A 20684-nucleotide genomic window follows, 5' to 3' on the forward strand; every position below is an offset into this window, starting at 1 on the left:
GAGCCATTTCTGTTTTGATGAATCACCATTCTCTAATGAATTCTATTTTTCTGGAACATTCCCAACCAGCTCTGCCCACAGGCTACTAAGAAAAAACTTTAATTTCATTTTAGCCTATTTTTTTTTTCTGGGAATTAAATCCAGTTTCTTTTGACAGTGCAGTTCCTCTATTCCAAATCATGCATGATGTGGAATAGAGTCCATTCTTACTGGAATAGAATCCAATATACTTGGCACAGAGTCCAATATGTTCCCATGAGAACCAAGGCTTCGTGAAGCACAAAGGCTGCTCAAAGTAATAATACTAGCTCTAGCTTCTCCAAGGGGACTGTGTCCAGGTCCCTTGTTTCTGCCAAGGAGAGTGGCCAGTTACAGACTGGGGCTGGTTCTGTATCCCCATCAAGGATTACACCATGGCTGCTCTACTCCCCGCTACTAGGAATAGAAACTTTCCTGTGGATTTTTGTGGACCACCCTTTGGACTGAATGGCATTAGCCAACTGTGCTACCCTGAGAACCAAATGGGAGTTTTGAAGGGAAAAAAATGTTGATTTTTTTCCCCCCCCTTTCTTTCGTGTGAAATTGTGAAAATATCCTCCCACCTTTAGCCATAACCATATACGCAACCAAAATGTGACTAAGGACCAGGGGCAGACCCCCTTCTATTCCTGCGCTAGCTAAACTTTAAAACCACCTGTCTGGGAGGGGCACTATTTATTCAGGGTGTCTATACATGTGCTCCCAGACAGCCGGTCTAACTAAAATCTGTATTAAGTGTCCTGTGTTTCAAAATGGCAGTGGGGGGGTGCTTTAAGTAAAGTTTATTCGATGAGTTTTTGTTAAAGCACCCCCTCCCCCATTTTGAAATGCTTAATACCAGTCCCATAGCAATGAAGTTTGGCACCTGGGGCAAAGCCCGCAGTGGCAGCCCAGCCTTGCCCTGCACACACATCTGGGCACCCCCACCCCATGCTTGCCCGGGAGTGCATGCAGCGGCACGAGCCACCCTTCCCCCATCCACGTGCCCCCCCAAATGATGTGCTGTCAGCTCCATCCCACCTGGGCAGCACCTATTGGTGCCTCATTGCTTCGGCGCCCAGGGCAATTGCCCCATTCGGCCCCCGCTTGCTACAGCACTGCTTAATACACATGACAGTGAGGTACTGGCATACCTCATTAGACAGATTAATCAAGTCTGCTCTGACACAGTGTAATTACAACATGTTAGAACATGTGTAGAAGGACCCACAGTACTGAAGGAGTCAACCGACTTCACGGATCATTATAATGGACCTGATTCCTGCTAATCTCAGGCGCTAACAACCCTCTCTCCTTTTCAATGGTTTTGATGTTCTCTCAGTGAAGCTTTTCTTTCTTCTGCAGTTTTGGTGTCTTTTAGCCATTCCTGGTAGTATCTTGCTTCTGTTTCACAGCCCTAAAAACTGGTTTTAGCCCTAGCTAAAAACCTTCACTCAGGTGGTGTAACAGTAACTCAGGTGAATACTAACCAATGCATGGAAATGACTGACAGGGAAGTGCTGGATGCACTGTCAAGATGCTCAACAAAAGTAGGTTTTATTAATTTCAATAAGAGATGTACATTTAACTGTGATGATGACAAGAATAATAAAACAGTATCTTTTGACTTTTCCCCCTAGTTTGTTGTGGGGTTTTTTTAAACACAATATATAATCCAGCAAATCGCTACATATTTTAGTTGTATTTAGTTTTGCTTTGATCTTAAACTGAATAATATAGTGCTGGGCCCCTGGCAAATAGAAAATCTTCTATTTATTCTGTAACTGGAAAAAATGATGGGTTGTGTTGATGCACCACATCATCTGCACCCCCCCATTTCAAAACCTGAGGTCTGCCCATGCTCCGAGGAGGAGAGATGGGTGGTGCCTTTGCTCCACTGCAATATTAATCAGCTATATGGTATATGCTGTGTACGTCTCAGTGCAGAGGGCCAGTACAAACCCATGCGACACTCAAGTCTCTTAACCCTGCACTTCTCCTCAGCACAGAGGTCCATTGGATTTTACCATCTAAACTCGCAAAATGCTACCTCTTCTGGATCAGAATTGATCTTTCAAGTACTGTTGCTGCAGAATAAAATGAAAGAAATGGGACTGGGTTGTGCACTCCTGTCCACCACAGATTTTGACATGCTTTAGGAATACCTGCTACTTGAGACATGGAGGTGTTTGGGGTTGTCTTTTTTCCTCCTGTGCAAGAGATGCTGTTCACTTTCAGGCGCTGAAATCTCTCCTTGTCACATTGCTTTTCAAACCACATTTGATCTCGCAGAATAAATATTATAAACAATGCTCAAGGAAGGCATTTTGAAAGACTGTAGGTCAAATTTCAATCTTCTTTTCAGGCATTTATTCATGAATTCAGCCATGAACATGTTAATCACAAAATGGGAAATTTTGAGCTTCAGAAGCAACATACCAGATACAGAAAAACTCCCCACAACCTGTATTAAAAGAGCTATACATGAGTTTGAGTATCCAGCAGCCCACCCTTGTATATGCAGGGTGCTTGGATCTTTAGTTACATGGTCTGTAGTTACAAGTACAATTTTTCCACTTGTGAGTCATTCAGCGATGTACTCATCTTCCTAGGTTTTTACCCAAACCACCATCAGGGAGAACTGAACATAAATGACAGAACTGCAGTATTAAAATATTCTCCTAAGCATTTATTAAAATTATTCATGCAATTGTGAATCTGCTGCTTCTTTCCCTTTGTAATATATGGTAGAATCTGTGCTCTTGGGTGATCACTGGAATTTGTTGTGCATTTACTTATAAAAGCCAATATTACCTATTTCTTACTGCATAACATTTTGCAAAGGACTAAACTCAGTGCTTTGCTCCTACTGACTGTGATGGACAGCAGCAAACAGGGTAGTTGGATAATCTGCTACATTTTTACCCAGTTCTAATATAGTAAAATGAGTCTCCAAAAGCTTTCCAACCCACAGCCTGTAAAATTTTAACTATAGGGTACAGCTTAAAATATATATATATATATATATATATATATATATATATCTCAACAGATTGCATGAACCAGCACAGCTTCAGACTCAGCATTAGAAGAGGAGCCTACTTTTATGCCCTAACATAGACAAGATAATATGGTGCTAAATGAAGACTTGCCTGGTAGCTACTGCACACAACATGGCTGGACCTGTGGTGATGACAACTGAAGCCTATATCGTGAAAGATTTCTTGCTGGCCCTTTGGCTTAGATGACCAACAGGGTATTTATCAAGCCTCCCATCTCAATATCCTCTGGCTCACGTCCATGAGGAGGGGATGGAGTTGGCTTTTCCACTCGCCATGGATCCAAAGAGAATTAAGGGAGGGGTATGGATCTCCAAAGCCTATGGAGTCCTATGTATGGCCCAAACCTATAGATCTGCCCAAATGCTCTTCGAAGCATTAAGCCATCAGATCCCATGATTGCCCCCCTTGTCTGTGGGGGAGCACTGGTTACTCTCTTCAGCAATGGGGCATCCTCTCCTGGCAGCTTGCGAGAAGCAAAGTATCTACTGACACCATCCTTTTTCATTTTGGAAGGAATTCCCTGCAGATTTAGGACTCTCATTCCAGCAGAGCACTTAACTTTTAAGTCCTTGACATCAGTTGAGCTCATGTTTAAGTGCTCTGCTGAACAAATGCCTTAATAGGGAGAGCGAAGAGGCATGGTGCTCTCCTTCTCCAGTTCTGCTCGTCTCTCTGCGCTTGAGCAGCCGCAGCCTAGGCAGGGACCGGGGCAAGTTCTGCAGTGATGCTGCAGAAGAGGCAAGCCTTTCTGCCCACCATCCACCAACTTTTTTCCCCTTTCTCTGCATGAAAGGTGGGAAGAACAACATGGTCACTGAAAGAGAGGGGCTCTGGATTGTAGAGGTTGGTTTTTGGGCTGTATAAATGCAGTTGTAACAACCGCGCCTTTCCGACACATCCTGACAGCTGAGCATCTCCTTGTCGCTCGACTGAGACTGTGCATTTACCCATGACTACATTTCTTGCCAGAGCCATGTTTTATTTGCAGAGAGTTAGCTATTGAGGTTATTGTCTTTCTAAAAACAATAGAAGACAAAAGTAAAAATACACCCAATCTAACACACAGGTACCAAAAGCCAACACAATCCTCAGTCCACAGCATTCTCCTTAAAGCAGTTATACATCACTACCGACTTAGATAAGTTATTTTCTTTCTCCCCTTTTATTTTTGTGTGTTTGTTTTATAAGTTATTTTGTCTTTTTTAAGCTGCCCTGAGCCTTTATTGGAAGGGCAGCAAATACATCCAAGAAATAAATAATACAAAGGTGGCACCACAGAAATTTCGGGAAGCAGGAGTCAAAGTGGACCTTTATGGAAGAGTTCAGTTCATTGTGCCTTTCTGATTTACTTACACAAGCTCCACAGTGATCTTGGCTATCTGGAAGTGTCTGGAGATGAATGGAGACTACTAAGATGCTTCAAATTTTGCCTGAAAGCCCCATTTTCCTCTCGTATAACTCCCATCTCACCTATCACCTGTGACTTCATTCATGCCTATCTCATTTACCCGCATTATTTTAAACGTGTTTCCTGTTCGTGATGCACTGTATAAAGGATGCGTTTAAAAAATAGTCTACTGGAATACACAGGGAATGAAGCACATTTAGGAAGCGGCTACAGACCATGTAATTCTGGTCTCCTATGTCCTTCCCTCTGGTGAGCTCCACTGATCCCTGATAGACACCGCTGTGGGTCAAATCAGAAGCAGGTCTCAAGGGTGAAAGGGGAAGGAGGAATTAATCTGTTAGAGGAGAAACACATCGCTTTATTCCTGGAGATTGGGTGAGGGTTGGGGTTAGCCTGGCAGGCACTGGATGTAGAGCTACAGAAGAGCGTGCCCACATGCTTGTGTCAGTGCTTACGTAGTCTGCAGTGGTACCCATTTAAAATAATGCTACCCAGGGATTTCTGTTCAACATGGGGAGTTGACCCCCCTGGCATGCTTTGTGTCCCTCCCTCAGATCAGCAGCAGGGGATCTGTGAAGGAGGAGAGTGGGTGGGACATGAAGAACTGATTTAGGAAGAGAGAAGGAGGAAGGATATGCAAAGGAATTATTGAAGCTAGCGGTGAGGACTGGGTCCTTGGGCATGACCTGGGGTCTTGATACCTTTGGGGATCCGTTAAGCAAGCAGTGAACCCTCATCTAGACCTCAGGGTCCACAGCTAATCCATGCCTGGAAGAGCTCTGCACACTGACGGGAGACATTCATGGGCAAATAAAGAAGCACCAGAAGAAGTTACACTAAGATCCAAATCCTCAGATGCCTGGCTCTGATACCTTCGAGCCTTTGGCCTTAAGTGACTGTCTCAGACTTATCGTAGCACAGCTGCGTTCAGCTTCCCAGCGGTGTGCTTCTGTGCCTGCTTTCTATGCATCTCCTCTACAAATCTCTCACGTAACAGTGCTCTCCATGCCCCACCTGCCCATCATTCTTCCCAAGAAGGAACACTAACTCAGACTATCTTGGGAGACTAACACTGCTCATTAATTGATCAGAGGAGTCACTGCCAAGTGATGCAAAGTACTGTTTTCTTTCCCTCCCACCACTCCAGGCTTGGAGCATGCTGTTTCTGCAACAATCTCTGGCAGGAGAGGGAACAACCATAAGGGCCTTATCTAAAAGTCCAAGACAGTACACAGACAGATTCCCATAAATGTCAGTGTGTGCCGGATTGGGCTGGAGAACTGAAAATCAAACATAAGCTTCCTGCACAAAGTTGCAAGGTGATGTGCCAGCTGGCTGGTCCTTCAGCACAGACTAAGACCAATCCATCATAGATGTCTACGAGCTCTGACACAACTTTCTTTTTACTGCCCAGCATGTAAGTACATATTTAGGGCACTCTGAAAAGGCAAAAAAAGAAGTTTCTTAACAGACCATGTCAGATCCTATGGGGCAGATGTGTGGGAATCAGGCTCTTAACCCTGGATTATGTCTCAAAAAAAAGAAAAACTGTATAACCTTGCTCAAACAAATAACCCAATTACTGTGATATGAGTAAGGCGAGGAGGATTTGGCCTGGAAAGAAAAGAGTTTGCCATATATTTTTTTTAAATGTTGATTGATTTTTTTTTTTTTTTTTTAGTTTGCCATTTTTAACAGCAGCAAAAAATATGCTTAGACATGGGCAATGCAAGTAGCTGTTAAAAATAATTACCGCACATGGGCCCAATTACTTACCAAGTTCTACCTGAAGCAGGACTCCCATGTGATTTCAGGAGACCTTTGAAAGGGATGGGTAAAGAAATGAATCAGGACTTCCCTGTTTGGCCGTTGGAACTACCTTGTTTTCATTAGTTTAGTATCTGTTTATCCCCCCCCCCCCCCCCCCCCCACACCAAAAACTCTCTAACTCAACTCACAGATTGTTTTTTTTCCCCCCCCCCCCCCGCCTTCAAAGCACAAATGCTCTTTAACCAAATTAGATTTTAATTCATTCTTGCATTTATTTTTACACTGCAACTACTTTTGATATGCATGAATGAAAAGAAGTGAACGCTAATGCTAGCTAAATTGCAGGAAGCAGGATAATTGATGGCAACCTGTCCTGTAACCCTCTGCACCTCTGCAGAGATCCACTGACGTGTCGGTAGGGCTTCAAGTGGGTAGACCTCTGCATCTGTGCATCGAAATGCAGCCTAAGAGGGTGAAGAAGGATCTAGGATTTTTTTTTTTCTAATAATAGCTTTTTACTAAAGATATATGATCAGCTCCAAGCTACTACTGCACATATTTATGGCTGAGGTGCAGTCTCCCTGCAAATGGGTCTAAATAATGGAAACCATGATACAGCCTTAATTATAGTAGCAATGTCAGGTGATGCTACATCAAACTGACCTTTGATGTTACATTTGTTGAGCTAAATAAATTAAAAATCATAGATCCCAGCAACAAACATGAGCATATCTTATCATTCACTCTGGGAAGTTGTTACTACAGTGCCATCTTCAGTGCGTTATACAAAGTGGATTTTTTTTTTCTGTATAGGATTTTTTCATTGTTCTTTAAGGATAAGAATATAGATAAAGAGGGAGAAAAAGCTGTATGATCCTCTAACTGTCTTTCAGGGAATCACAGCATTGCGTCTCAGGGAAAAAATGTGTGTGGCAATCATGTAAGTTATACATATCTATATACATATATCTATATATATCTGTATCTATATATAGAGAGAGATATATTATGGACAGCAGGAAACTGCAACTGAGTAGTATCCAGGAATCTGTCAGTTAAGGTTTAGGATCCAACCCTGTCTCCATACACCCGCAAAAGATCCTTACCAAAGGATGACAGTTCACTATTCTTGTTTGTAATATTGTATAGTGAGCCATAAGTTATAAAAGCATTAACATTTTTTTCTCATACAAATCAAATTGCACATTATATAAGGCATCTCAGTAGTCAAAACAGTATCTCTGCAAGCTGGTTTAAGCTGCATTGCAGAGCACAGAAGCTACCACTTACAATAGGGACTCCCTTTCCCATAACTTTATAGTGCAGATTTAACCGGTGGAAGCATAATGTTCCCCTAGAGCACTCTGCAGGTGGCTGGGCTGTGTATTAGGGTCTCAGGAAGGGGTCAAGGAAGCAAGAATTTTCTCCGTGGTTGCTACTGCACCCTATTCCCCAAACTCCTGTATCACTGCTCCAATGTCTGCTACGCATCTCTGTGGCAAACCACCAATTAGACCCAAGCCCCACAGCATTCTGGGAACTTCTTTACAGGTGTGCACCATGGTAAGAGTAAATGGATGTGCACCTGCAATCTCATTTCTCACCCTCTTCTGTTACCTCGGGGGATCTGTATGGCTCTGGTTGTGTGGACAGGAGTTTCCCCCACAAAGAGCAGCTGGGACGGCAGACAAAAACACCTCGCTGTTGCTTCCGTCCCATTCAGCACAGAGTGCGGATACGGAAACATGACACAATGCATGTATGGCATCCATGGGAAGCCTTATGTGAATAAGACAAGCATGACCCGACTCAAAATTCCCATCTCAACCCATGCAACGTACCGACAAATAAGCTGAAACCGCCATAGGTCCCAATCTTGTATTCTTGGGGTGGGGGTGTTATTTTATTATTATTTTGCAGATGTTCCCCTTGGAGGAAACACATTTTTACTTACCTCTGCCTATTTTAAGCACACACATTGTCTTGCACATTGCTGAAAGCTGTGTGGCTGTGTTTGAGGATACAGATTTGCAAAACTACGAAAAAGGGAAACGTATGTAGAAAGAGGAAAAAAAAAGAAACCCAGCTCATTCAGTTTCAATGGTTATTCTGAATCTGAACAATAGAGTACTCTGTATGCCGGTTGGTATTCCTCTTATGAAATGGATTGTGTGCTGATAATACTCATCATTTACATAGTGCTTTCATTTTGAAAGCACATTACAAACATAAATGAAGCCTCATAAGCACCCCTTTAAAATGTGTAAGCCTTACTATCCTTGTTTTCAGAGGAAGAAGCTGAGGATGGAAGTCGAAAGTACTTACTCAAGATAAAGAGAGAGAGCAAGAGAGAGAGAGTGCATGCATCATTGCTCTCAATTCAAACCTTCGAGTTCTGCTCCTGGCGTCTGTTACTGCTTCTGACCACTGGACCATGCGGCTGTCAGCATGACATCACAACATCATATGGAGGACAAGACGCCAGCAATGCAGAAAGAAGCTTTGACCATGGGAAACTTACTCAGAAAACAAAATTCCCATTGCTTACTGGAAGGCTTGCTTGAGTCAAGACTGTAAAACAAGGACTTTACCCCATCTGTTAAATACCGACTCAAGGTACTTACTGCAAAGCACTCTCTTTGGAATGAAATGACATTTTATTAGACCAAACCCAGCCATAACATCTAGACGACACGTGATGCCATTGCTCTGAATGTATTTCTCACGGCAACACGAGCATTCGAGGAATGCATAGTTGCCATATGTTACTGACACCCGGGCACTGGCCTGAGGGCTCTGCCTTGGTGGGAGGGCCTCATTTATTTCAAGAGGACTAGTCACACACGAGTAATGACAGCAAAAGGAAAATATTACCATTGAGCAGTAAATCCAACCTCAAAACAATGAGCAAAGAAGCTACAAGCTAGCAAATATTTAAACTGAGTATTGGCAGGCAAGCACCTTGCCTGCCTATGTCCTTAGACCAACACGGCTACAACCAACAACCCTAAACCAAGTATCCTCATTTATTATGAGCCAGATCCTGAAAACCTCTTCTCAGCTGGATCAGGCGTTACTCATGCACCCAATCCCATTGATTCACGGTTGCTTCTGAGCTGAATTTTTGTGGCAGGAAATGGCTATCAGGATCGAGTCCTGGCAAACAATGGATGTACCCAACTTCCATTGAAGTCAAGAGAAGCGAAGGCTCAGTCTCTCATGTTCAATGTCTAGTTGAGGAGCAGTAGAGGGAGAATTAGGATGGGTCTATATGGCTAAATTCTGCCTTGCGTTGCACCCATGGGTTTACAGCATACCAGTGAGCCCATAACTTGAAAAAGAAAGTTATTTGCTGAAAGTACATTATCAACTATTTGGGTTTTCTCTCTGTCAGTCAAATACAGGCAATCACCCAACCACATGCCCATGCTGCAGGCCTCTCTATTTTTTTTCCTATTGCTGAAAATAAAATAATAGAAGTTTTATTCTTTTGAATGGCAATGAATTCTCTTCCCTGCCCCTCTCCCCTCAAAAGTTATTTTTGGGTACTGCAAAATACCCCGCTGGCAACCTGGAGACCTGTTTGGCACTTGCAGACAGCATACAAGAAGAAGATCCTGCAGAGAGGGACACACAGAGTCTATGAATTTTACCAGGAGGCAAGGAAATGTGTTGTACAATACATTGTTTCCTGCAGTTTCTTGCGTTGAGTGATCTGCAAGACGTATCAGAGAGCTCTGCCCCTGGTGACGTTCCTCACCGAGTTGTATTTACACGTGTTGTAGCTCCTGTTCAGGTCCGAGCACCAATATGCCTTTCAACTGAATCCTCTCCAAAATTTTGGGAAATAAACAACAGGCATGGAGTCCACTTGGCACAAACTAAATTGAGATAGGGACATAAATATGATTCAACAAAATATTTGTCGAGAACACCTGACTTCAAAATGCCACCAAACCTATGGGTATTGGATCCAGGTGAGGCCTCAGAGGGTTCGGTCACTGTACTCCCTTTCCCCCCAGAGTCCTTTCCAAAATTAAAGAGCTGTGGAGAAGCTAGAACTGTCCCTCTGGGGATTACGAGATATTAGATACTAGGCAGAGTCAAAGTCATGCATATCCATAAAGGTTTAGGATTCAAAGACTCAACCTTAGTCTTCTCTAAAGGCAGTTTATATTGTTTCCTAGTTACAAAAAGCAGGTTCCTTCCCTGCATTGCACCATCCATCATCTGACAGGAGTCAGAAATTGCAGAGGAGCTGATGTACTGCAACTTGCCTTAGTTTTTGCAGCTGCTTGTGGTTCAGTGAATGTCAAAAAATGAGGGTGCCGTTTGCCGAGACAAGCACTGAATCGCACAGAACTGGGCAGGTACAATGCAGGGAATGAGGTGGCGAGGTGGAAGATGGTGTAGTAGAAGATGGGAGGATGTTCATTTCTGGGAAATGTAAGCTTAAGGAATGATATAAGGACAAGGGATCCTTGCCATGTGCATTAAAGGCCTGTAAACTCATGCTTACATCACTCAGGCTTTTTTTGTGATTAAACAGAGACCAGAGGGCCAGATGCTAGATGGCATAAATTGTTGTCTGTACATCAGTGTTGATTAACACAAGCCAGAGACCTGACGTGTGCGCGCACATATTTGAACTACTCACATTTGGTAGAAGTCAGGTCTCAAACAACAGAAAAGAGACTTTTTTTTTTTCCCCTTGCCTAATATATGTTTGTGTTTTAAAAAAAATATTCAGTGTTAACTTACTGCACAGCTTAATATAAAGTAACTGAAAAATCAATAAGATACAGTGGCAGTCAGTGAATAAGGATTGATATTTTATAAATAACAGTACTCATAATGTTCTGTTTTCAGCTATTATCTAAAACAAGGATAATTAGTATTAATGATAATTAATAACATATAGTAATAAAGATCCTTACTGTATAGCCCCTTTTAGCTGCTTTTTTAAAGATAACATTTTTCACTTATCGCAAATAGGATAATCATTTTGGGCAGGGTTATTAAATATAAATAATATTCCAAATGCAAATTCCTACTGTAGGTATTCTGGAAAACATGCAACCACAGAAAGGCAAATCTGTATATACTAACAAGTACAGAGTAAAACAACAAGCTAATATATTTGGTCACTCATATTATTGCATGACTTTCACTACAAGACAGTGGCAGTTCTGCAAGACATTTTGGGTTCAACCCTATTCTCTCCATGTTATTTTTGCCACTGACTTCAATGGCAGTAGAAGCAAAATCTCTATGCATGTGGACTGGCCATTTTCCAACCAAAAGCAACAACCAAACTCTTCACGGGCTTGCATGGGAGTGGTGTCAACCAAACTTCATTATAAGAACCGATGCCAAACATTACAAAGCCAGTTTCTGCACTCACGTTCACCGTTGGTTTAATGCCAATAATCAATAGTGTTACTCTAGACTTACACCAGTGGTCCTTCGAGAAGAATTTGTCCCTGATAATTAACCTTCATATTTTTATTTTTTTTAACACAGCATCAGTCACTACAAACTACAAGTTTAATAAATTAGCTTTGCCATTAAAAATACATTACAGACAGTGCAAGGAATACTTAGGGACTCTGTCGAGATAATGATCTGCTGTATTTGGAAAACAAATGTTTATACCCATAGTACTTTCAACAACTTCAATAATTACCACTGGAATTATGTTCAACATGTTTTTTATAACATAATCCGCAAGATCTGACTTTTGAAGGAACTCCCACGGCGTTGGCCTTTATTTTCACGACTGACGCTTTTGGTTCATATTCTATTGACGTTGAGCAATGGAAAAATCGGTATCTCTTCCCAATTACCTAGTCCATAATCACTCACTGATTCTCAGACGTTACCATCATGCTGCATGTTAAATCTAACACAGCAGGGGAGTGATTAATCTAGACATAATTCTGTCCCAGGTCTGCTCCCCTCCCGTAAAGATTTTCCCTACTTCATGAAACATTTTTAATACAAAAATCTACATTTGGAAGCTCAGCTACCTAGCAGTATCTTTTGACTTTCATCTATAAATGATTCTAAGATATTTTGAAAAGGAATATAAATGGATGCTTGGAGGAAGTCAAAGATGAATTGGTTCTCCTTCTCCAATTTTTTTTTTTTTTTTAAGCAAACTGATTAATGAGAAGGGACGGGGATCAAAACAGCTTTGCATGGCTGTTTCTTTAAGCACTCAGTGTTGAAGATATCAGAAGCTGAGTAAAGGCTAAATTCTGCTCATGTTACTAATACAAGCAATCCCACTGACCTCTGTGGGGCTACTTGAGCCAGTAAACTAAGCCGGATTTTGTCTAAACATTGGACAGTGGGATAAACATGAATAAATATTCTAAAGTATTCATCGCAAAAACTATGAATACAAAAATAACGTTTGGTTTGGTTCAGTTTTTGTCTCTCTTTGGAAAAGGTTCTTAAAGAGCTTACAGGCATTTAACAAAGTCTAGTTTCAGAAATATGATTGTACGAAACAATTTTATTAATATTTCCATACAAATGTTTAAATAAATTGTCTAATATTTTGATCTTGAAAGCAAACAAATGTCATTAAAACAATTTTTCTCTGTGTTTTACATTGTACTGGATAGGATAACTATTTTGTATTATAAACTAATCTAAAAATAGTAATGATCAAAACAGGGTAAAAACAATACATTTTTTTCTTTACTTTATTTCAAAATAGAGTGATTATAAATACATTCTTGTTATACTTCCTTCCCAATTCTTTGGATGCAACAAAAAAAATATCCCACTGTGCTCATTTCATACAATATCAATGTACAAATCATGCAAAAGATATTATAGATATACCACCATCAATTTGTAGACATGTTTTGCTAACTCTGAAACATCTGTTAACGTTATTCACAAGGCCATGCCTTCTATAATTTATACTGTACTTATGGCTTTTTTCAACAACAAAAAAAAAATTTGATCTTTTATACTATCTTTCAGATGTATTTACTATCAGGCTGGAAAATTAGATATAAAATGCAAATTGACTTATAGTCTTGAGCTGCTGAATCATAATGGCTGCCTTTTGATAAACTTTGACCACAAAGGTTTGGTTTTTTTCTTTCTTTCAAAGAAATCATTACACTTTATTGACTCCATAAAAAAATAATGTAAACTTGTTTATAATACAATGAACACAACACATTATGTTAACATCTGCACTGCCGCACTGCTGCATTTGTGTCTTTATAGCCATTTTAACAGCATGGCCACCCCCTCAGCTCCAGTATAATGCAGACAGGTCTGGTCTGTTTAGCAGCACTGGATAAGTGCCTTTCCAGGATAGAGCAGCATTTGATTTGAATGATTTGAATGAACATTTCACTACAGCTGTTATCCGGACACATAGCCTGCAGGAAACAAACTAACGTTACGTTACAGGTAGTGTCAAGCCAACAGCTTCAAAGAAATACAGTGTTTTGCCCACTTCCACGTTCTTTCAATCGCATCATTGTGCCGTGGTACTGCACCACATATGTAAACCACTATGAGAGATCCCTACGGTAAGGTCCAGAATATGCGACTCCTTTCATGTTGGCGAGCCTCCGCTCATCAGACCGAGGCCCACGCAGTCCATGGGACAACTCCGAGGAGGAAAGCGATCATCAGCACAAGTTTCTACACCTGGGCTCTAGCGAGATAATACGTGGCAATGCCTTTCTGCCTGCTCTCATTGAAGTCCATGACAAAACTACCCTTCGATTAGGCCCTGTCCCATATTCAGACTAAAGCTGGATAGAAACCAGATATACAGTCGTTACGTATTTTCAAGCACTAACTCCGTAGCTGGTTGGCTCTTTTCATAGCTGGACAGACATGTTTATGGCATGGTCATTTCTTTGTATATGTGGGTGGTCTAAATTTATTGTATGATTAACCAGCTAATTGTGTAATATCTATCTATCTATCTATCTATCTATCTGTAGATAGATAGATAGATAGATAGATCTACAGCTAGACAGATAGATATTACACAATTAGCTGGTTAATCATACAATAAATTTAGATACAGTTAGATAGATAGATATAGATACAGACATAGACATAGGTACAACATGTAGCAGAGGCCTAAGTCACTTAAGTAGCAGCAGTGGCTAAACGTTAAGCTCAAGATTACCATGACTGCATGGGATTAGAGTTAAGCATGTGCTCAAATGCATCACTAGCCCAGGGTTTAAAAGTACAATTAAAAGACAACGATGGTACAGTACTTCCTCCCTTATACAGAGAACAGGTTACCCCCTGTAAAAGAGGGGAACCTGAACCCAGTTCGAAGGTGCATTCAGCCTTCACAACCATTCATGTAACTCAGGTCAAAGTCACCCACAACGTTCTGACCTTATCGTGACTTAAAAAGCATTAAAGTATATATTTAATAAATGAATGCTGTGACGCGTCTTTCAGCTGAAGGGTCTGAGAGAGAACATGATGCAGTGAAGTGTATGTAAAAGCCTTGTGCCTTGACAAATCCCAGTGAACCTTGACACATTCGCAAAGCTGGGTAGCACCGAGCAGAGGCAGAGTCACAATGACCCATTATCCTCAGACCGCTGATGGAGCCATTATGTTCTATCGTGTCAGTGCATCTTTAAGATGCCTTAATCCACAGGCTCTTGACACAACAAACTAAAACACTTTCTTCACAGCCCTAGACAGTGTATCATGTCAACAGGCAGCTAGGTATCTTTTATACCAGGACTGCATAGTAACCGGATCCTGAAAATCCCTATGACATTTTGGATGAAATAAGTTATTGTGCATGGATAGTAGCAGCTTTTTCAAAGATAAACAACCTGGCCATTTGCTTGTTTAAAAAAAAAATCTTACATTCCTAATAAGGGGAAAAATAATAATAATATAATAGTAAAGAAAACTATTTCAAATCACAGGAGCATAAACAAATGATGCTGAATGTGAAAGACATCCTTTTTTTTTTTTTTTTTTTTTTGCTTTCTCTTTAAGTAAAGAAGCACTGAATGTTTTAAAACTTTCTTTAAAAAAAATGACTCCAGGCTGTATGCCAAATACCATCCCAGAATAAAATTTTACAGCAGTGTTATAAAGCCCTGAAATCAGAGGTTTACCATGGAAAATGCTGACACAGCCTCAACCACAGTGGTGATATTGGGCCTTGCTGTAATACCTGCCACTTGAAATTCATGAAAAACATTAATGTTTATTTCCTATTACAGCTTGATTGATTTATGCATTGATTAGAAAAGGTGGAGGGGAAAAAAGGTTATGGAGGCAAGTTAGATGGCAGACCTGAGCCAAAGCTCATTGAAGTCAATGGAGAAATTCCTGTGGACTTCACTGGACTCTGGCTCAGTCTAGTAACATTGTTTTTTCTGTATGATGCTTTACCAAAATATGCCCACTTGGACCTTAAGTTATCATCTCTCAGTAAAATAAAAAAGGTCTATTTTCCATTCTCCTGACCAGTTTGCTTTTTAACAATTCAGGATTCAACTTCCACAAAGGGAATTTTTTTTTTACTCTTTATAGATACAGACTACAAAATACTCTGGACTGAACCAAGGTCACTATATTCATTTTACAATGTGGCTTTAGGAAACACGATTGCCATGTGGTTTACTGTTCTGACCGATTTATCTGACTGACAGCTGCCAGATAAAGAAGAATGGAAAATTGATGCATATACATGTAAAGTATTACCCTTACTCATTAACTCTTGTAAATACTTGTAGTGAAAACTATTTAGATTAAGCTGTAGAACCCTGAAAAGCAAGACAACTGATGGCAAATCATTGCCTGAGACACAATACTAAAAAACTAATGACTCTATTTTAAAATGCACCATTGGTAACAAATCTGAAATAAGATAATATGCTAATTTCACAAGAATAGTACAGAACGATTTTTATTATTATCATTAGACCTGATCACGTAATTCCAGATAACGCTATACATTTCATCACCAGTTTCTGTTTGGTATATTGTTCTGTTTTAATTTATATTGAATGATTAATGCACTGTGATCAGGAAAACAAGTCAGGCATATTAAATACATAATAAGGAGTACATATCTTCCTATTTAGTATACAAAGTATTTCATAAATATGAATTATATTACAAAAATAATTTCTGCTACGCTCACACAGTAAGCACTTTGAAAATTTTGGACAACCTTTTGGGGTTGTAGGTGTTTCATGTAACTGAGAAGGACCTCTAGTCTTAATTGGATTTGAGTCATACATTAGATTCTGCATAAATGTCAAATGTTTTCTTCAAATCGCACAAATGCTGTTGACGTCAGTTGGAACTTTTTTCTTTCTTTTTTTTTTTTAATTTTATATATAGACAGGTATGCTTCAAGTGGTCAGATTTATTTCATAGGTATGTAATGCATGGTATATTCTAAACAAATATTTGCACAATTTAACATTATAAATCCAGTGGTTTCAAGATGCAGGCCATAAATGTAACCAATTTACACATACTATCGAATGTTCTCTCTTTGCATGCTTTTTACTTTTCAGATAATCTTTAAACAGTGCCATTACAACACCACAAATCAAAGGATTGCTCCAGTTCCACCACCTTAATCCACGTGCAAGATGAAGGACCCAGCTGAGGTACAAACTCTGGTACCAGTTTTCTTGTGTTTGCTCTAACAAATCACAAGGAGACGAAGGTTTTGCATTTAAGGTACAAAACATATATGCCTCTTGAGGTTAAATTCAGTGTAATATGTGTATAAAGCATCCCTTTGGCAATAGAGTTTGCAGTATCCCTACAGGATTCCACAGGGCACGAGCTTTATGTAGGAAAATCTATTAAGGACTTTCTCCTCTACTTGACAAACCAGATGCAGCTACAGTTAATCAGACACCCTTGGATACACCTGCCTCTATGCCTACCAATATTATATTGTATTTGGAAGTTAAAAGTCAACAAAAGGCACTTTCATCATTAAATAAATGTCCTCTGTAGGAAATAAGATTGCATGACCTATATTTTATTCAAAGCTGTTTGTTCTTCAAGGACTTGTAGGTAGTCAGGTGAACCTTGAAGTTTAGCTTTTAGTTCAAAATATTCACTCTTTCTTTGCTCTACTACAATTTTACTATGATTACCACCTATTAGTGATTTCTTGGTTTTTTTGTCTTGTTGTTTCTCGGGGTAGCGGATTTCAAAGCCACTGACTCCTATGCTGTTGTATTCTTTTTTACTCTCAAGGAAATTCTGAATAAACACATTGGAATCCCTCCCAGGGAACAACTCATCCAGCTCATCAATTGTGCTAAGTCTTTTCCTGGTATCCACATGCAACAAATCTTTTTCCTTGTCATTCAGGTTTCTCAGAATGACTTTTTGCCCTTGGGGATCACCAAACATGAAGCCTGTTTCCGAGTCTTTCAAGCCACAGGTGTGACTTTTGCTCATCTGCTCAATGGTTTGAGGAATGAAGGCCTCTGCACATAGTCCATCCTTTTTGTTTGACTTGTGGTCGTGCTTTCTTAGCTGCAGTTGCATGGAACTGCACTCTTGGTTCCCAATGCCTTCGTGCTTTACGGTTGGTTTTTTGTTGCGCCGAAGCACAAAGACGAGGAGGCAAAAAGCAACGAAGACCGTTAGAATGAGCACGACTAATATGCTTAAGATCAGGATGGATAATGGAACTGGGCCACCGGGAGGGCTCCGAATTGGAGCCAGGGGTGTAGTAAAAGTGATGGCAGGAGCAGGACTCGTGAACAAAGCAGATGGCTTGTTTAAAAGTTTAGGGCACAAGATCTCGTTTTTGAGTGACTTAAGTTCAATGTTAGCAAACTGAACAGGCGTTTCACATTTTAATTCCTTCACCACAATTCCTTCATTGAGCTTTTCCAGCCAGAGTTTTAAAGCGACTAAATCACAAGTACAGTCCCACGGATTACCTTCCAGATCAATTTGTGTAAGAGATTTTAGCTGATCAAGAACGCCACTTACAGGTAAATACATGAAATGATTGTTCCTTAGATTCAGTCTGGCAAGGGGAGCACCAGCAAAAATGTACGCTGGCAGACTTCTCAGAAGATTGTTGTTCAAGTAGAGTAACTGCAAATTGGGCATTAAGTCAAAGGTGCCTGCTAAAATTTCTTTGATAACATTGTATTCCAAATACAGATATTGCAAATTGTGGAGGCCGGCAAATATTTCAGGACTCAACCGCTCAATTTGATTGCCATTAAGGTACAATCTCCTTAAATTTGTAAGGTTGCGGAAAACCTCCCCTTTGATTACTGAAATCCGATTGCTGCCTAAATGTAGCAAATCCAGCCCTTCGAAGTCAATGAAATCTGAGGTGTCCACGTCCTTAATGTAGTTGCCATTGACATGCAGTTTCTTGGCATTTAAAGGTTTCGGTACCAGTTCAGACATCGATTCTATATTTCTTTCTTGGCAATTGACACTTAATCCCAAATCAGAAGGATGCGTTTTGCAAACACACGGGACGGGGCAAGGAGTCAGAGGAGGAACCCTGGTCTGATAAGAGATGATCTGACTGAGATTGCGGTTGGAGAGCGCTTTGCCGGCTACTATTCCCGAGATCTTGGAAGGATTTGTAGTTTTCGGGGGCTTGGTGACTAACCGGTGCATTGATGTTTGTGTCGTGTGGCCGTTAGGTGTGCTGTATCCAGGCTCCAACTGGGAAGGAGGCAGAATGCGCACATCAAAATCGCTCCCCGTTCCCATGGAGCATAACTCTTGCTTATTGGTTTCTTTCAAAAGCCTTCCATACAAATCACTGGGAGTTTCACAGATAGCTTCCCCAATGTAGATGTTATAGGGCATGTTCTCCAGCCATGCCTTCAAAGGCAAGAGATCACAAGTACAATTCCACGGGTTATCTTCCAGCTGCAATTCGACGACTCGCCCAATGTGCTCCAGAACTCCAATGTAGGGAAGCTTCTGTATTCGATTTCCTCGTATATCCAGATGGGTTAAAGAAGCAAATCGAAAAATATTATCGGGAAGGAATGAAATCAGATTGTCATTAAGGATGAGGACTTTCAGCTTGTGAAGCTTATTGAAGGCTCCCCGTTCAATATACTTGATTAAATTGTAGTCAGCTTGGAGATACTCCAAGTTCTCTATGCCAAGGAAAGTGTCAGCTCGGAGAATCTTTAATTCATTGTTGTTCAAGTGCAACTGTTTTAGTGCACTGAGACCCAGGAAGGCTCCTCCCTCGATGTTCTGTAATTTATTGTTACCCAGTTGCAGGGACACCGCATGGGTGAAATTAAGAAATGTATTTGGATACAGAATAATGAGCAGGTTGTTTTGAAAATTGAGGTGGTAAAAATTAGACCAAGGTGGTTTGAGTTGATTTGGTCTGTAGACTGCAACCTTCTCGCAGTTGACATACAGCACGTTCTCGACCGAAACGCAGGAGCACACGTTGCAAATTTCCACGGAGGTGTCGGCATCTGCATTTGTAGAAGCAGCTGGGGACGACAAAAGCAGAAAGAGCCACAGAAACATCTTCTTGTGCTCAGCAAGCAACCTTACGCTCCTGAACAAAGAGAGAGAATCTAAAGAAAGAAGGAAAGAGAAGAGAAAATTTTTTTTTTTCAGTTGTCATTGTTCCAGAAAGTCGTTTGGGTTAAAAACGGTAGTCCGCTGAGCTGCTGTCCCTGACGAGCATTCAAGATAAGCTAGAAACGCTGAACCGAAAGCAGCACGGAAAGGCTTTTTTTAACGACCCGACCAGAAATACGAGGCAGCTATCCTTTCAAATGCAGAATGTAAACCCACGCAGGCACACGCAGACACGCCAAAAAGCAAGGCTCTGCAAATACCCTCCTCTCTCTCCAACATGACAAACATGCCTCACTAACAAAGTAGGATAACCAAAGTCGGTTGCAGCTTTCCCGCATCTCCCTAGTCCTGTCGCCGTCCGTATAAGCGCCGCGCCACGCAGGGACGCTAAACACACCGTGCATTTAAAGGACGCTGAACACACAAGCGGACGCGATGTAGGTACAAGTGAGGCAGAGTGCGAGAGAGAAAAAGAAAAAGGAACGAGGGCGAAGGCAAAACAAGACTGAACAGCGTCCTTAACACGATGCGCATCTCCACCTCGTCCCCTAGCTAGGGAGCTGGCTGGATTTGTGCAACACACAGGCAGTGTTGCTGGGCTGATTTTACCTATTTTAAGCGCTCGGCTGCAAAAGGATGAGAGCGACACACGAGGAGCTGCCCGGGGAAGCCTGAAGACGGGCTGCGAGCAAGGGATGGAGGAATGTGGCTGCCCGGATACCCCCTCCCCCGGGTCAGGAGCAACCCGCCCCTGCCCGGCTGGGCCCCGCCAGCCCCGCAAACCCCCCCCCCGCCCCACCCCGCCAAAACACCCACACAACTCT

At 41.2% G+C, this 20684-nt stretch overlaps 1 protein-coding gene across 1 annotated transcript; it reads right to left on the reverse strand.

The window, feature by feature from the left end:
• Window positions 1-16272: 16272 nt before the first annotated feature.
• SLITRK4 (SLIT and NTRK like family member 4) lies at window positions 16273-19872 on the reverse strand. The gene has a single exon (XM_006028253.3). It carries the CDS (start codon window positions 19801-19803, stop codon window positions 17290-17292), a length of 2514 nt encoding a protein of 837 aa, XP_006028315.1. The 5' UTR covers window positions 19804-19872; the 3' UTR covers window positions 16273-17289.
• Window positions 19873-20684: the final 812 nt, after the last annotated feature.

The sequence above is a fragment of the Alligator sinensis genome, unplaced genomic scaffold (genome assembly GCF_000455745.1).
Source record: "Alligator sinensis unplaced genomic scaffold, ASM45574v1 scaffold571_1, whole genome shotgun sequence".
Taxonomy (NCBI): domain Eukaryota; kingdom Metazoa; phylum Chordata; order Crocodylia; family Alligatoridae; genus Alligator; species Alligator sinensis.